The 18,694-nt window shown below is 40.7% G+C and overlaps 2 protein-coding genes across 2 annotated transcripts; one reads left to right on the top strand and one right to left on the bottom strand.

The window, feature by feature from the left end:
- Nucleotides 1-471: 471 nt before the first annotated feature.
- Nucleotides 472-4,376, bottom strand: LOC126601236 (uncharacterized). The gene is made up of 5 exons (XM_050267921.1): nt 4,277-4,376; nt 2,318-2,354; nt 1,874-2,218; nt 1,754-1,769; nt 472-1,677 (listed from the first exon to the last, which is right to left on the bottom strand). The coding sequence occupies exons 1-5, from the start codon at nt 4,374-4,376 to the stop codon at nt 472-474; spliced, it is 1,704 nt and encodes a 567-aa protein (XP_050123878.1).
- A 427-nt stretch (nt 4,377-4,803) lies between these two features.
- On the top strand, nt 4,804-6,003 carry LOC126601229 (UPF0481 protein At3g47200-like). Its single transcript, XM_050267909.1, has one exon. It carries the CDS (start codon nt 4,804-4,806, stop codon nt 6,001-6,003), a length of 1,200 nt encoding a protein of 399 aa, XP_050123866.1.
- Nucleotides 6,004-18,694: the final 12,691 nt, after the last annotated feature.

Genomic DNA, 18,694 nt, shown 5'->3' with positions numbered 1-18,694 from the left:
CTTACAGAGTTATGAGTTTCTACAGGCTGAACGCATAACTTGAGAGCTGTGAGAGTAGTTCAGCAGCTACCGTTGTCTTCCATACAGACATTATTCAGATGTTTTTTTTCCCTCTTTATGTCTGATGGAAAATCTGATGAATGATCAGGTATATACAGAAAAGCCTTAGCTATATGGTTGTGGGGTGAATCTCAACCAAACCATGGGCAGAAAAGTTGTTGACTACCAAATACTATCAATCTTAAACCATTCGTCTTGTTTTTGCTATGAAATTTCGAGTGTGGTAGCCGAACACATTTACATGGTATGTAACCACTCCCCAGGTTATAATACGAATAGACATCCTTAATAAACAGACACCACAGCACAAGTAATCCTACTACATGTAAAAACTCGTCAAGCGCCACATTATTGAGATCATCTTTGCAATAATTATTTGAACAGTTCTTCTGTGGTGACATGGTTGCAAATCTATTGTTGACTTGCCCCCTGTCCTCCTTGTGTAACTGCTCCATCTCCACCTCCTTGAGTAATTGCTCCTCGTACTTTTGGAGGTTTCACCTTGATGAACTGAGGAGTAAACGGAGGCATTCCATCAAACCAGGGATCTGCCGGTGCCGCTCCCGTCATTGCATACTGCCACATCGGTTTTGGCTCATGGTAACCTATATCATGAAATATGGTGCGTTTAATATATTTCACAATATCTTCCTGGGAACTGGAATGAAGCTGCTCAAACGATTCTGTAAATCTTCTGAGCCTGAAGTCCTCCTCAGTCTCATGTTGGAGTTTCTCAATGATGTAATCAGCTTCTCCAACATTTCTAACAAGTACTTGAACGGGATTTTTTGGATTTTTGGCGCATCGTGTTTTGAACCAAATTATTGACAAACCAAAGTAAAATTCAGCATATCGACACTGTTTGATTTCATCGATCTCTTTGTTACCTGATATCTGCAGCTGTAGACCTTTTAAATCCCACTTCTTAGCTTCATTCCGCAAGAATTCATCCAAAAGGAATTTACGTGTAATACACATCTTTATAAATCTTCTGAGCCTAAAATCCCCCTCACTTTCCTCATCAACTTTCTCGAGTATGACATTTTTGGCATCTTCGCTTCTCACTAACCGGCCAAACATTTCTTCAATCCGCTCTTGTTGATCTCTGGAACCAAGCTGCCTGAACAAAAGAATTGACTCACACAAGCATCTTTCACCAAAGAATTTGTTCGTTAACTCCTTGAATAAATTAACTCGTGCTGAGACTGGAGCTTTATTGAACAACTTTGTGAATGTTTTCTTTCTCAAATCTTCCTCGCTTTCTCCTGCAAGTCTTTCGATTATAACAACTTCCGCAGAAAATTTATTAGAGATTTGCTTAATCTTGTCCTGTTGGTCATCGATGGATAGTAAGCTGAACCCAAAACTTGAGAGCTTCGAGAGTAATTCAGCAGCACTTGCAGAATCTTGAGGCTGAAGGAGCACCCCGTGCGGAAGATGTCTTCGGGGTTGGAGCAGCTTCTGTTCAACTTCGTCAAGGAAATGAACTTGGACACCGAAGTCAACCACTCTCTTACATAGCTCTGTGAATCTTCTGAGTTTGAACTCCGCCTCACTTTCGTCTTCAAGTTTCTCAATTATAACACCTATAACTCCATCACAAAGTTGTTCAATCAGCTGCCACTGACCGTAGGAGCCTTGTCCCTTGAACCAAATAATCGAGAAACCCAAGAAAAACTCAGCAAAACGGGACTGCCAATCGGAACAAACTTGATCATTACCAGATGTCTCCTGTGTATCTTTTCGTTTCTCAACATATTCTTCCCTGATGGCGACAAGATGCATATAAGCGTAATCGGTGTAATCTCTACACAGCTGTGTAAATCTTCTGAGCCTCAAATCCTCATTGGTAACTGTCTCGTCATCATCTTTAACATGAACCATTACTCCAATCAGCTCTTGTTGCTCACTAGCATCTAGTTGAGTACTGAACCAAGAAATCAACTCGCCAATTTTCCGCTCACGCTTGAATTTCTTTATAATTGTGGACAGGAAATGATTCTGGTCAGGGAAGGGAAGTTTCTTGAATAGCTCAGTGAATGTTCTGACTCTCATATCCTCTTCACTTTCTTCCGGGTGTTGCTCCACAATGACATCTTCAACAACCTTATTGTACATTTCTTTTGTCTTCTCATGTTGATCACTGGCAGAGAGTTGGCTGAACCCGAAGATCGAAAGATTCAAGAGTAGTTCAGCAACATCAGCAGCATCAGTAGAGCTGGTATTGGACTCAGGAGAGTGTTTCGGAAATACGAACATTGAAATCGCAGAAATTTCCCAGTCGTAACTTATTCCTGAAAGAAGTGCAAAAATAAACCGATAAAAATGGGAATTCAAACATTATATCAAGTCCTTTTTCATGTATAATTATAAAAGCTTAAACTGCATCCAAATTCCAAAATCAAATTGTTTTACTTTCTTTTAACTTGAAAACCTCATTCCCTAGAGTAGCTGTAGGTCAAAGATTATCTCAATGCAGTGACATCAAGTGAAAAATACAGGGACAAGAAAAGAAAAACAAATTGAAGAGTTTGCAAAAAGTACCGGAAGTTCTTGATTCAGCCTTCAATAGCCCAATGGAGTTTCTTCCGTGTTTTTAATTTTGATACAAGATTTGAGGGGATTGCAGGGACACAAAAATTCAGCACCTTACGAGAACTTATAAAGGGTAAAGAAAGAAAACTGGACCTTCAGTCAGTCTTCTGTTTTTTTTTTTTTTTTTTTGGTCGAGGTCAGTCTTCTTTGAAATTGCAAGGAAGCATCAGCTGTCGTTCCATTTGGGTCGTCGAGGTGTTATAGTCACATGGCACGAAAGGTTGATAAGACCTTGGATGGGTTATAGTCACATGGCACGACAGGTTGATAGGACCTTAAAATTAGTGTCTTGCGGTCAGAGATACCTACCAAGACAAGGAGATATAATTAAGATGGTTCCTTGAAATTTCAAATAGAACACGTCACATGTATAACTTATCAAATATCTCGACCAATAAGAACACATCATGTGTACAACTTATCAAATATAGCTACTCTGCCTTTGAGGGAATATGCAGATTATTAGTCGAACTCTATCGAAATAATAGGCCACAGTCTCTACGAAGGCTCTAGAATCCCACTATCAACAGGCCTTCAGGCCTAATTCATCACCAATTACTCTGATATGCAACGAACTTGCCTAACAGTCACTTAGCGGGGCAAGACTCTCCGTGACAATTGAACACAAACTTGAGGGGATAAATATATATATATATATATATATAATTAAAATAAAAAGTGGAAGCAGTCGAAAATTCAGCACGCTACGTGCACAGCGAAAAAAGGGTAAAGAGCGAAAATTCGACCTTCAGTCCTTCAGTCAGTCTTCTCTGAAACTTCAAGGAAGCATCCGCTGTTGGCTCTTTACAATGTTAGGTAGGCTGTCATGGTCATGAAATAAAATTCTACTTCAATTAGTCTTCTTTGAAACTGCAAGGTTAGGTAGACTTTATTGAGAGTTGTCCCGGTAAAGGACAGGGTTTGCTATGTGGTTATATGGTCTTGAGCTACTCCCAATATTGTCAATTGGTTTTATGGTGGAGCCTTAATTTCATCATGGTATCAGAACGGGTTATCCTCGTGTGAAGCCAAAACGGCCACACGCGCTCCACGTCACCCAGTTGTTGTCCACGTGTAGGCTTGAAAATCCGCCACACGTGCTGGAGCGTGTTGAGAGTTCCACATTGATAAGGGACACGGTTTGCTATGTGCTTATATGGTCTTGGGCTACTCTCCATATTGCCAATTGGTTTTATAGTGGAATCTCAATTTCATCATGGTATCAGAACGGGTTGTCCTCGTGTGAAGCCAAACGGCCACATGCGCTCCACGTCACCCAATTGTTGTCCACGTGTAGGCTTGAAAATCCGCCACACGTGCGGGGCGTGTTGAGAGTTGTCCCACATCGGTGAGGAATAAAATTTGCAATGTGCTTATATGATCTTGAGTTACTTCTCATATTGCCAATTGATTTTATGGTAGAACCTCAATTTCATGGGGCTTGTCATGATCATGGTCATGCCATTTTATCACTCACAGGCACATGGTAAGGTGTAAGCAAAGTCTTGGCTTGTCATTGACATGAAAAGTTCATGCACCTCGGATAAGTTCCTGAATCTTTCAATATTTTAGATTTTTCCCAGATTATGTCGGGTTCGGTATAGAATTACAAAATACGCACCATGATTATCGATTGCGTACAAATTAATGAGTCCTAAGTGTCTTGTGCTGGTCATGACGAATGACAAGTACATGATCTCCACATTTACAAGGCGAGACATAGGTGTTATGGATGTAGATTGATGACTACTGAATCAGGATTATCAAGTCAAACCCAATTAAAAAAGATAGAAAACAAAGATTTTTTTTTTTTTTTGATAGAAAAGAAAACAAAGAAATTAAGCTAGTTATTAACCTACATCCATAACCATGAGATGGATTAATATACTAATTAAATATAGAAAGTCTGAGGGTAGGATGATAAGGAGAGAAAAGAAGATGGTGCCACGAAATTTCAAAGAAGGCTCAACCCCATAAGGCTCAAATTATTTTCATTCAACTTTCACCCAGATTCAGTCTGCTGCTTATTATAATTAAGCAAGGTTTAAGGTTTGCTCTAATTCAACTTTACTTCAAGAGAAAATTAGTAACAAATTAATCCTTCCTCTTTACTTAATGGCTACAACGAACTCACAACCAAACTCAACAATGGCTAATGGAGGAAGAGATCACGCAGCTATTCCAATTCCAGCGGCAAAACATATTCAGGCGACAACATCATTGGATCGAAGAATTGAGGAAACGAAATGGCTGCTGCACCCATCATCTGGAAACAGCTCTTGCTGCATCTTCAGAGTGCCTCAACACCTCTCGGAAATCAACAAGAAGGCCTGCCAACCTCATATAGTTTCCATCGGTCCTTGCCACTATGGCGACACGCGTTTGGAGATGATGCAGCAGCATAAATGGAGATTTCTTCGCGATCTACTTGCTCGAACACCATCAAACGGCCCGAGACTTGATCACTACATGCAGGTTGTAGCATCAATGGAAGAAAGCATACGAGGGTGCTATTCGGAGACAATCGATTTAAGCAGTCATGACCTAGTTGAGATAATGGTGTTGGATGGCTTGTTTACTGTTGAGCTCTTTTGCAAAGTTGGAAGGAAGTCACCAAGTGATCCAGATGATCTTGCAAGGTTGTCACCAAGTGATCCAGATGATCCCATCTTTAACTTGGCATGGGTATTTCCTAACCTCATATGCGATCTTTTGCGTTTGGAAAACCAAATTCCTTTCTTCGTTCTTCAAAAATTATTCGATGAATCAAAAGCATCAAGAGAAGATAGCGAGTCATCCCTTGCCAAACTTGCTTTGGAATTCTTTAATCATGCAGTAGAAAGAACTGATATCAGTACTACTGAAGAAAAACATTTACTCGACTTACTTCGCTTAAGTTTTATTCCTAAACCTTATGATCAGTCACCTCAAGGTCAAGCTAGAAATATTCGTCCATTAATTCAATTGATCCGATCTGCGAAAAAGCCTCTACAAGGAACAAGGAAGGCAGTGAAAAAGTTTGTAGCAGGAATTAAGTCCAAGACAAGGAAGGGAAATACCTCTTCGTCGATTGAATTTATTCAATCAGCCGAAAAGCTTTATCTTGCTGGAATTAAGTTCAAGACAAGGGATGCAATGAGCTTCTTAGATATAAGATTTCTCAAAGGAGTGCTCGAAATTCCACACATAGTACTAGATGACCTACGCACTGATTTACTCATGAATTTTGTAGCATTTGAGCAGTGCTACTTTCATTGCTCAAAGCATGTCATCACTTATGCTGCATTCATGAGTTGCCTCATCCGCACGCCTGCAGATGTCTCATTCATGAATTGCAGTTCTTTATAATTGGATGGATGCTTCTCCGTAGACAACTCAGGAAAGGGAGTTTTTTGGTTGGCATAACGAGCGTCATTCAAGGACTTTTCATTTGAAATTAGTCAGCGCGGAAGGAGCTGCGTTGCTGAGCAATTTAATCTTATAAATATGAGAACAATGGAGGGACCTTTCAACTCTTATTCAACACACAAATGCTTTGCGCAAAACTTCGTTCTACGCGAACTCTTTTCACACTCTAAGAAGTCACTAACTCCTCTAACTTTAGCATCATATTTACCTTCAATTTTGAGTAACAACACAGTTTTGACAATTGGTGACACCTTCAGTTTTGAATTAACAGCACTGGAGCCGTAGAATTAGGCAATCGAGAAGTATTTTCAGCTTGGATTAACAACACTACTTCAAGCTTGGTTGATTATCTATCCAAGTATCAGCCGATGAAGAGTCTTTGGTTCTTTCGCAAAACGAGGTCAATTCACTAGCTTAATGAAGTGTTCTTTGATTAGTTACTCTCAGGTACACTTCAAAGTTCGACATTTTGACAGCTCATATACATTTTTCATCAACACATTTATCTCTTTTGAGTACCTGTGTCCTTACGGTTTAATATTGATTCAGTACACCTATAGTTTCATGAATATAGTTGAGGCCAACTAAACTTGGTGTAGGAGATCCTTGATGTGAGAATTACTTGACACAAATTAAACCCTCTTTTGACAATTGTAGCAAAGTATGTAAGTAGGGATCGTTCTAAACCGGGGATTAGGAGGGCTTGCTAAAACCTCTAAACTGACTCAAAAACAAAAAGAAACAAAGTTAAAAATGTAAACAAAAGATTTTAAAACAAGAAAGTAAAAGGGGGATTTGAGTTTGGTGAAGTTGAAAGTAAAAACGAATAAACTAAAAACTTAAATAGATTTTAAACAAATTTGGGTTGAATGGATAATGGAAGGCTAGCTAAGGGGTTCTTCTTCACACATGTCTTGCTTGCATACAAAATGATTTCCAATTGCATTTCAATAACTTATTAATTCTCAACGCCCCAAATTAACCATGAATTGCATAAATTAATTCTCAGATTTCCCTAGGCTCATTGAATTGAATGGAATACGCATTACAACCAAATTATTCTTATCAAGGACCCTAACTATGGAATACGCATGATAGAGACACATATCAAAGATCATTAAGTTCAATGGAAATCATAAGCATTGACGAGGCATTCATAACTATGGAATACGCATGTTACTCTTGCCAAGGATTTACTTAACACAATCGTGACTAGTGACTTTTACTACTTATGAATATAAGTTCATAACGATTAGGTGAAATTCCCTTATACTCTAGCATCATATTTATGCATGCAAACTAAGTATGCATCCCTAATCAACATACATAAACATGTTATCAATCAAATAGATAAGTAAATCGAATTCATAACTTATGAAACGCAATTAAAAGTAATCAAATCATATTGCAAGCATTAACATGGTTTCGAATCCCCCCCTAGCCAAGGGGGGTTTAGTTCCTCATTATTACAAAACAAAGATAAACAAATTTAACCATTGAAAAACAAAGGGAAGAAAGCACCTAAATGTTCCAACGATCCATGTTGGATAGCAAGCGCGTCCAAGGACTTTTCTCCTTCTCCTTGCCGCAACAACAAGGTTGGAATGATGTTGAAGGGTTGGTTATTTGGAGGAAGGGGTTTAGATATGTAGGAGAGGCAAGGAAAGGCTTGGAGAATGGTTAATTTCTGGATGAATTGAATGAGGTTGCTGCATGGTATTTATAGGGAGAGGATGGACTTGTTTAAGCACAAATTTCTGGTGGAATGGGTAGGTAAACTCACGGCAATGGTGGAGAATTGTTGTTGGGGTAGGTTTTGAGTCATCCACTCACATGTCATGGTGAGCTAAGCATTGCATCATCCACTCACATGTCATGGTGAGTTAAGCATTGCATCATCCACTCAAATTTCTGGTTGTTTTGAAGTAAAAGCCACGGCATTGAGGTTTTTGAGTGAAGTTTTGGCCAATCCTTCTAGAAACCTATCCCTTCTTGCACTTTGTATTTGTTTCACCACATTTTTAGCATGTTCCTAGCCTCATTTGACTTCAAATTCATCCATCCTCATGTCTCCATGTTTGCACCATCCAATCTTGGCCCAAAAATGCTCCAAAATGCTCCAAAATGCATCTTCTTGCATCCTTGGCCCATAGAACCTACAAACACCCAAAAATGGCTTAAACTACTAACATAACTAAGAACTAAGAACATAAATGCACGAAAACAAACATACTAAGTCGCATAAATATGCTCCTATCAAATTCCCCCACACTTAGCTTTTGCTAGTCCTCGAGCAAAACAAAGAAACAAAACATAAGAACAAAACAAAACCTGAACCTTCCAATATTTACCTTAGGGATTTTTAATGCAACATGACATGCAAAAGATCATCATAACCACATATTTTGGCCTTCCCCACCCTTGAGCACATACTTAATTATAGTCACCACATACTAGTTCACATATAACCAATTAAAACTATGTTTTGAATGTAGTAACATGCCTTAGAGAATCTGCTCAATTCCTTACAAGATACACTCTTATTTTCACTCCGATTTTCTGACTACACACCCTACACTAGGTGTATGTGAGAAGATTGATGTAAACATGAAAACGAACACTCACATATGTTTATAGCAAAGAAAGCAATTTATGGAGTTATTAAGCATGTATAGATATGATCTCATGACTGGAATGCTACTACTTAGATGCGAGAACCAGGGACACCATATGCTCGTACCAATCCCAAACTCCACATATTGAAACACATAACACTCAAGATTGAAGTTAAGGGTTGTAACGGGGTTAGGGGTGATTGGCTAACAATGAAAGTTAAGGAAACAAACGTTTTTAAAGCATAATAAGCAAAGTAATGAAATTGATGCTTAGAATTCCCTTTGAATGCAGCAACTAACTTTAAACACAATGGGGTTATTCATTCAACTTTTTAGGGCCGATTTCAACTTTTTGGACCCTTTCTACAACAAACAACACTTGTGAGCCTTTCCTCACTTATTTCAAACTCTTTTTCTTTTCTTTTCAACACTTTTTCTATTCTTTTTTTTTTTTTTTTTTTCTTTTCTAACCCGTGCCTTATTACTTTCTTTTGGCACACTAAACACAAAAATCTCATTCCCCCACACTTGTTTTCTGCATAAGGACAATCAAAAGGAATTCATTTTAAGTCATGCTTCATTATGCTTTAAAAACAAGGGTATGGATAGTCCTAATCTAGGCTAGGTAAGGGAAATGTGGTTTAACAAAGAAAACAGGCTAAACAAGGCTCAACGAGGTTAAACTTAAACAAATATGCACGGGATAAGCTTTTTGGCTCTAGTTCACTACACAACTTCATCTTGAATATGTGTTATGCAAATCAATGTCATGCTTTGAATGGAACGGGCATAAGTTCTAGTATTTGGAACTTAAATGATGAAACGCCTTCTAAGTAGCAACCAAGCAAAGAATGATGAGATCATGCAACGACTTTAGAAAACAAAAAATGCACAGATTAATAACTCTCCAAAGAACGTATTAGGCTCAAGTCTCTCAAGGTTGTAGTGTTAGTTTGAGTTCCTTCCTTCAAGCATGTTACAAAAACTGATTTTTTTTCTTTGTGATTACATGTGAATTCGTAAACTATAACTATAACCAAGCATAAATCAAGAGCATATCAAACTTCCATCCATGTTTATAACTTTCTTTAACAGTCATGCAATTAAAAACCGAATCCTCATCATTGTGTTGGAAGGTACCCTAAGACACAAACAAACACACAAAAACAACTCTTTTTGGGTTTTTTTTTTTTTTTTTTTTAAACAATTTTTCAAATTTTTATGGGATTTTCGGACTTTTGACTTAAAACACACTAAAACATACCAAAACAGCTTAAAAAGGCTTTTAAACAGTGAAAAACAACATTAGAAATTATGAGTGAGAAACCCTACAAATTTGCATCAAAACACTTTGGTTATCCCCCCCATACTTAAATCAAACATTGTCCTCAATGTTTCAAGCATAGACTAACACAAATAACAAACAAAACAGCAACTAAGCAATTTTAACATGGCATAAATGAAAACAACAACAAAGAGAAGGGTTTAGGAACGCAAATCTGGAATTTGGAGTGCTCTCTAGGTCTTCCTTTGTTGCATGCATGGGTTGCCTCCCAAGTAGCGCTTGCTTTAACGGTATGCTCCTCAAAGTTCTCGTAGTATGGCTTCAAACGATGCCCGTTTACCTTGAATTCATGTCCTGTTTTCAAGCTTTGGATTTGGACTGCACCATGAATAAAAACATTAGTAATAACAAAAGGTCCAATCCACTTGGAACGTAACTTACCGGGAAACAAACGTAAACGGGAATTGAACAATAGCACTTTCTGCCCAATTGCGAACGTTTTGCCTCTAATCATCTTATCATGGAACGCCTTGGTCTTTTCCTTGTAAATGCTTGCGTTCTCGTATGCCTCGTGCCGTATCTCATCAAGCTCATTCAATTGGAACTTCCGGTGACTTCCCGCTTCATCGAGGTTCATGTTAAACTTCTTGACGGCCCAATGAGCTTTGTGCTCCAACTCAACGGGGAGATGGCACGGTTTGCCATAGACAAGCCGAAAGGGGGACATTCCAATGGGTGTCTTGTACGCCGTACGATACGTCCAAAGTGCATCATCTAACCGTAAACTCCAATCCTTCCTTGTTGGCCCAACGGTCTTCTCTAGGATTTGCTTGATCTCACGGTTGGAAACCTCGGCTTGGCCATTAGTTTGAGGATGATAAGGCGTAGAAACCTTATGATTGACATTGTATTTCCTCAATAACGCCTCAATGGTCCGGTTGCAAAAGTGTGACCCTCCATCACTAATGATCACTCGTGGCATGCCAAACCTTGCAAAAATGTTAGTTCTAATGATCACTCGCGTCAGTAGGCCTTCTTTGCACATGTCCAAACCACCGGAACCGATTTTCTCTCATATTTCCTTCAATTTTGGCTACTCCTACTTTACCTCGGATATCCTCATTCCCAATCTTATCCTTTCTCGTGTGCCCATACATCCCACGAAGCATCCTCATCTCCGCTACACCCATTTTGTGTACGTGTTGATGCTTCACCGCCCAACATTCTATGCCATACAACATCGCTGGCCTTATTGCCGTCCTATAAAATTTTCCCTTGAGCTTCAGTGGCCTACGACGGTCACACAACACGCCGGATGCACTCTTACACTTCATCCATCCAGCTTGTATTCTATGGTTGAGATCTCCATCCAATTCTCTGTTCTCTTGCAAGATAGATCCTAGGTAGCGAAAACGGTCACTTTTTGTGATCTTCGCTAGATTGCTCCGGTCATTAGTGTGGATAAGTATATAAATGGATAGAGATAGGAAAGCAAACACAAGATGTACGTGGTTCACCCAGATTGGCTACGTCCACGGAATAGAGGAGTTCTCATTAATTGTGAAGGGTTTACACAAGTACATAGGTTCAAGCTCTCCTTTAGTGAGTACAAGTGAATGAATTAGTACAAATGACATTAGGAAATATTGTGGGAGAATGATCTCGTAACCATGAAACTTCTAAGTACCGGAGTGTGGTATCGTCTTGACTTGCCTTATCTGTCTCATAGGTAGATGTGGCATCTTCTCTAGAAGTACTCTTCCTCCATCCAGGGGTGGTATCTGTAACTGGTGGAGATGCACAAGGTAATGTATCAATTTCACTTGAAGCTTACTTGTAGTTTCAAGCTTGGTCAAGCGCGATACAAATCATGTAGTAGGAGTCCCCCAAGTCGCCGAGCTAGGGGATCTGCTGAAAGAGGTGACAGACAAGGTAAGCAATCAGAGCTCCGGCTGATTGTTCACATTCTCCCTATCTTGCAGGCAGCATGAAGGATAAAGAGAAGAAAAATGAGAAGAGATGATATGGGATATTTTTGCTTTTGAAGAAGTAACTTTCCACAGGCTTATTCTTGAACTGGGCTGGAGGGTTTTCTGGTTTCCTCCAGAGTATAAGACCGACTGAAGAATTTGAGGGTCAAAACAAGTCCATCAAATCTAGAGTACGTTCGACCCTGCTGATATGGGATACTTTTGCTTTTGACAGAGTAGTGGATGTATCGGCACGTGTGCTGTTACGCTTGTCTCCACATGCTTCCTTGTATCCTTCTCACTTGCCCTATCTGTTCCTCAGGCAGATGCGGTATCTTCCCTGGAAGCATAAGATGTTGAAGATGAGTACTCGAGTGCAATGCCAGGTAAGTACAGGTAAGGGGTTCCAGGCAGTCAGTTCCTGGCTGGAAGCTTGATTCCAAGTGCTGACTGATTGCTCTCTTTTTCCTTGTCTTGCAGGTAAGAACAAGGCCAAAGGAAAAGACAGGGAAAAAGCATGATATGGGATACTCTTGCTTTTAACCCTGATGATATGAGATATTCTTGCTCTAGTATAGCTTGTTTACAGAGGTATTATCGGGGGGAAAGAAAGCTGAATATTTCGAAAGGCTTCGTTGGGAGTGCCCTCTCAGATAAGAGGAAGGGTTGAGCATTTTTGCAGGTCTGCCTGTCCGTTGGGGATGGAGGTCGACATATATAGGAGTCTCTCTAACATCAAGTAATAATGCTATTCCTTTACCCTGCTTGGTCATAGCACGGTAGTGGGAGCTGCCAGCTTCACATTTTTTTTAACTCTGTCAGAGCACTTTGAAAAAGTGGTCTGTGGTATCTGGAAAGCTGATGTTGCGTGTGAAGATTACAGACAAGCTTTATCGAAGGAGATCCAGCTCTTGAAGTTGGGAAAGTGGTGCCTCTTCGATTTTCGAACAAGCAATCCTGTCGGGGATCTGGCTCTCGAGATTCGGAGAACGATGCCTCTTCGATTTTTGAGAAAGCAATCCTGCTGGGGGTCTGGCTCTCAAGATTCAGAGAGCGGTGTCTCTTCGATTTTTGAGAAAGTAATCATGTTGGGAGTCTGGCTCTCGAGATTCGGAGGGCGGTGCCTCTTCGATTTTGGAGCAAGCAATCTTGTTGGGAATGTTTTCTCGAATGTGAGTAAAGGTTGGGCATGTTTGCTAGTCTACCTTGCCACGAAGCACAGAGGTTGACACACAGGGACTTTCCAATTATCCAACAGTGGTACTGTTCCTTTACCCTCTCTTCGATTTTTGAGAAAGTAATCATGTTGGGAGTCTGGCTCTCGAGATTCGGAGGGCGGTGCCTCTTCGATTTTGGAGCAAGCAATCTTGTTGGGAGTGTTTTCTCGAATGTGAGTAAAGGTTGGGCATGTTTGCTAGTCTACCTTGCCACGAAGCACAGAGGTTGACACACAGGGACTTTCCAATTATCCAGCAGTGGTACTGTTCCTTTACCCTCTTTTCGATTTTTGAGAAAGTAATCATGTTGGGAGTCTGGCTCTCGAGATTCGGAGGGCGGTGCCTCTTCGATTTTGGAGCAAGCAATCTTGTTGGGAGTGTTTTCTCGAATGTGAGTAAAGGTTGGGCATGTTTGCTAGTCTACCTTGCCACGAAGCACAGAGGTTGACACACCGGGACTTTCCAATTATCCAGCAGTGGTACTGTTCCTTTACCCTTGTGGGTAATAATATGGTAGCTAGACCTTCAAAATTTATGTGTCTAAACTTTGTTAGTGTTGTTTCTTTGCTATTCTTTTACCCTTCTTGGTCAGAGCGATGTAGTGGGAGCTGCAAGCTTCACGTGTCTCAACTTTGTCAAAGAACTTTGGCAAAGTTATCTGTGGTACCCATGAGCTACTGTTGCGTGTGGGAAGTGGGTGATTGAACAATACGATTCATGTGCTTTCTACTTCGCCAGAAATCTTCGACAGAATGCCCATAATTTCCACAAAGCTAAGTGTGCGTGTGACAGGTGCTGACAAGGCTGGAAAAGTAGGTGCCTCTTCGATTTCTGAGATCGGCCCTCGTGGTCTCTGAGCAGCCCAACTTTTGAGAAAGCAAGCCTCTTCGATTTCTCAGATCGGCCTTCGTGGTCTTTGAGCAGCCCAGCTTTTGAGAAAGCAAACGCCTCTTCGATTTCTGAGATCGACCCTCGTGGTCTCTGAGCAGCCCAGCTTTTGAGAAAGCCAACGGCTCTTCGATTTCTGAGCAGGCGCCTCTTCGATTTCTGAAGCTTCGTCGAGTGCAATTTTTATAGGGGCTGACATTAAGTTCCAAAGCACACTTGAATATCCACCAGTAGAAGCTCCATTCTTGCACTTCTAAGATCTTGATTTGTCCGGCCTCTTCTCTCTCCAACACCTTTGAAAATGTCTGGCCCCTCCGACCGTCGTTTTGACTTGAACCTTGTTGAAGAGGCAGCTCCGCCTTCTCCAGACAATATATGGCGCCCATCATTCGTCTCCCCTACTGGTCCTCTTACCGTTGGGGATTCCGTGATGAAGAATGATATGACCGCTGCTGTAGTGGCCAAGAACCTTCTCACTCCCAAAGATAACAGACTACTTTCCAAACGGTCTGATGAGTTGGCTGTTAAGGATTCTCTGGCTCTCAGTGTTCAATGTGCAGGTTCTGTGTCTAATATGGCCCAACGCCTATTTGCTCGAACCCGCCAAGTTGAATCATTGGCGGCTGAAGTGATGAGTCTTAAACAGGAGATTAGAGGGCTCAAGCATGAGAATAAACAGTTGCACCGGCTCGCACATGACTATGCTACAAACATAAAGAGGAAGCTTGACCAGATGAAGGAATCTGATGGTCAGGTTTTACTTGATCATCAGAGATTTGTGGGTTTGTTCCAAAGACATTTATTGCCTTCGTCTTCTGGGGCTGTACCGCGTAATGAAGCTCCAAATGATCAACCTCTGATGCCTCATCCTTCTAGGGTTCTGTCCAGTACTGAGGCTCCAAATGATCCCCCTTCGGTGCCTTCTCTTTCTGGGGCTCTACCGACTGCTGAGACTTCTCCTAAGCAACCTTTGTGAAGGCTCCCTCTTGTTTGTTTATTTTGACTCAAGTATATGTACATATTTGTAACTTATCGGGGATATCAATAAATAAGCTTTCCTTTATTTCAACGTATTGTGTTAAATACACCAAAGCCTTCTTCGCTAAGTTCTTTGAATTTTCTTTTGTTGAAGCTTGTATGTTGAAGCTTTGTGAGTGGAGCATGTAGGTTGAGGTAGTGTTCCCTTAATTTCCCGAGTGAGGAAAACTTCTCGGTTGGAGACTTAGAAAATCCAAGTCACTGAGTGGGATCGGCTATATGAATCTTAGAACGCCATTGTGTTCTGTCCTGTGTCATGTCCTCCGTTAGATCCAAGTACTCTAAGTCTTTTTTTAGGGTCTCTTCCAAAGTTTTCCTAGGTCTTCCTCTACCCCTTCAGCCCTGAACCTCTGTCTCATAGTCGCATCTTCTAATCGGAGCGTCAGTAGGCCTTCTTTGCACATGTCCAAACCACCGTAACCGATTTTCTCTCATCTTTCCTTCAATTTCGGCTACTCCTACTTTACCCCGAATATCCTTATTCCTAATCTTATCCTTTCTCGTGTGCCCACACATCCAACGAAGCATCCTCATCTCCGCTACACCCATTTTGTGTACGTGTTGATGCTTCACCGCCCAACATTCTGTGCCATACAGCATCGCCGGCCTTATTGTCGTCCTATAAAATTTTCCCTTGAGCTTCAGTGGCATACGGCGGTCAAACAACACGCCGGATGCACTCTTCCACTTCATCCATCCAGCTTGTATTCTATGGTTGAGATCTCCATCTAATTCTCCGTTCTTTTGCAAGATAGATCCTAGGTAACGAAAACGGTCGCTCTTTGGTATTTCTTGATCTCCGATCCTCACCCCTAACTCGGTTTGGCCTCCATTTGCACTGAACTTGCACTCCATATATTCTGTCTTTGATCGGCTTAGGCGAAGACCTTTAGATTCCAACACTTCTCTCCAAAGGTTAAGCTTTGCATTTACCCCTTCCTGAGTTTCATCTATCAACACTATATCGTCTGCGAAAAGCATACACCAAGGAATATCATCTTGAATATGTCCTGTTAACTCATCCATTACTAACGCAAAAAGGTAAGGACTTAAGGATGAGTCTTGATGTAATCCTACAATTATGGGAAAGCTTTCGGTTTGTCCTTCATGAGTTCTTACGGCAGTCTTTGCTCCTTCATACATATCCTGTATAGCTTGGATATATGCTACTCGTACTCCTTTCTTCTCTAAAATCCTCCAAAGAATGTCTCTTGGGACCCTATCATACGCTTTTTCCAAATCTATAAAGACCATGTGTAAATCATTTTTCCCATCTCTATATCTTTCCATCAATCTTCGTAAGAGATAAATTGCCTCCATGGTTGAGCGCCCTGGCATGAACCCGAATTGGTTGTCCGAAACTCGTGTCTCTTGCCTCAATCTATGCTCAATGACTCTCTCCCAGAGCTTCATTGTATGACTCATTAGCTTAATACCCCTATAGTTCATGCAATTTTGTACATCACCCTTATTCTTGTAGATAGGCACCAAAGTGCTTGTTCGCCACTCATTTGGCATCTTCTTCGTTTTCAAAATCCTATTGAAAAGGTCAGTGAGCCATGTTATACCTGTCTCTCCCAAAACTTTCCACACTTCGATTGGTATATCGTCTGGGCCTACTGCTTTTCTATGTTTCATCTTCTTCAAAGCTACAACCACTTCTTCCTTCCGGATTCTACGATAAAAAAAGTAGTTTCTACACTCTTCTGAGTTACTCAACTCCCCTAAAGAAGCACTCCTTTCATGTCCTTCATTGAAAAGATTATGAAAATAACCTTTCCATCTGTCTTTAACCGCGTTCTCTGTAGCAAGAACCTTTCCATCCTCATCCTTGATGCACCTCACTTGGTTTAGGTCCCTTGTCTTCTTTTCCCTTGCTCTAGCTAGTTTATAGATATCCAACTTTCCTTCTTTGGTATCTAGTCGCTTATACATATCGTCATAAGCCGCTAACTTAGCTTCTCTCACAGCTTTCTTCGCCTCTTGCTTCGCTTTTCTATACCTTTCACCATTTTCATCGGTCATATCCTTGTATAAGGCTTTACAACATTCCTTCTTAGCCTTCACCTTTATTTGTACCTCCTCATTCCACCACCAAGATTCCTTTTGGTGTGGGGCAAAGCCCTTGGACTCTCCTAATACCTCTTTTGCTACTTTTCGGATACAACTAGCCATGGAATCCCACATTTGGTTAGCTTCCCCCTCTCTATCCCACACACACTGGGTGATTACTTTCTCTTTGAAAATGGCTTGTTTTTCTTCTTTTAGATTCCACCATCTAGTCCTTGGGCACTTCCAAGTCTTGTTCTTTTTTCTCACTCTTTTGATATGTACATCCATCACCAACAAGCGATGTTGATTAGCCACGCTCTCTCCTGGTATAACTTTGCAATCCTTACAAGTTATACGATCCCCTTTCCTCATTAGAAGAAAATCTATTTGTGTTTTTGACGACCCACTCTTGTAGGTGATCACATGTTCTTCTCTCTTTTTGAAGAAGGTGTTGGCTAAGAAGAGATCATATGCCATTGCAAAATCCAAGATGAAAACCTCCATAGTTGCCTGTCTCCCTGCCCACGTGTCCATTTAAATCTCCTCCTATAAATAACTTATCCGTCTGAGCAATTCCTTGCACCAAGTTTCCAAGGTCTTCCCAAAATTTCTCCTTCGAACTCGTATCCAACCCTACTTGAGGTGCGTACGCACTAATCACATTGATAAGTTTTTGTCCTATTACAATCTTGATTGCCATGATTCTATCTCCTACCCTCTTGACATCTACAACATCTTGTGTCAAGGTCTTGTCCACGATGATGCCAACTTCCCCTGCAAGACACTTAAGCAAAAATTTTGATATACATTTGTTCAGTCTTGTCTTGCTGGTCCTTGGGGGATAGTAGGCTGTGTTAAGGATACAATAGAACCGCCAACTAATTATGTACCTGATCAAATCCTTACTTAGCTGTTAAGCTATGATTGTTAGGTTTGTTAGAATAGTTGGTGATATAGCTAATTGTATCTATTTATATTGCATTGTACACGTTCAATTGTATGTAATGAAGTCATTCCATTCAACTTCTCTTTCTACAATTTTCTCTCTACTTCTAGCTTTTCTCGTACAGAGTTATGAGTTTCTACATGGTATCTTCGCCGTAGTCTACCGACTTCGATCCATCGCTTCCATTTTCTTGAATTTTCTCACATTTTCTTTTCTTCCAAATAGATCTTATCCACCTTAATTCCTTCAATTTCTTCAATTTTCCCCCAAATCTTGATGATGGCAAATGTTATGCACTCTGCAAACTCCTCTTCCCCAGCTGCCTCTTCTAGTTCTCATGGTGAGGTTACAAATTCGTCAGTTCAACCTCTCTCTTCGATCACAGTTCAGAACATTACTAGTATGGTGGCAACGAAACTCAATCGTCACAACTACATCGCTTGGTGCAGTCTCTTCATCCCTGTTTTGAAACGATTCAAGATTTTAGGGCTCATTAATGGCACTGATGTGTCCTCAATTTGTGAATGATTTTTCTGGATCTCGAGTTCCTAATCAAGCGTATGAGACTTGGTGCGAACAAGATCAAATCCTGATGATTTGGATTAATTCGACACTATTTG

Source organism: Malus sylvestris, chromosome 2 (assembly GCF_916048215.2).
Source record: "Malus sylvestris chromosome 2, drMalSylv7.2, whole genome shotgun sequence".
Taxonomy (NCBI): domain Eukaryota; kingdom Viridiplantae; phylum Streptophyta; class Magnoliopsida; order Rosales; family Rosaceae; genus Malus; species Malus sylvestris.
The sequence above is the reverse complement of the archived record's forward strand: the minus strand, read 5'-3'. Positions and strand labels throughout refer to the sequence as shown.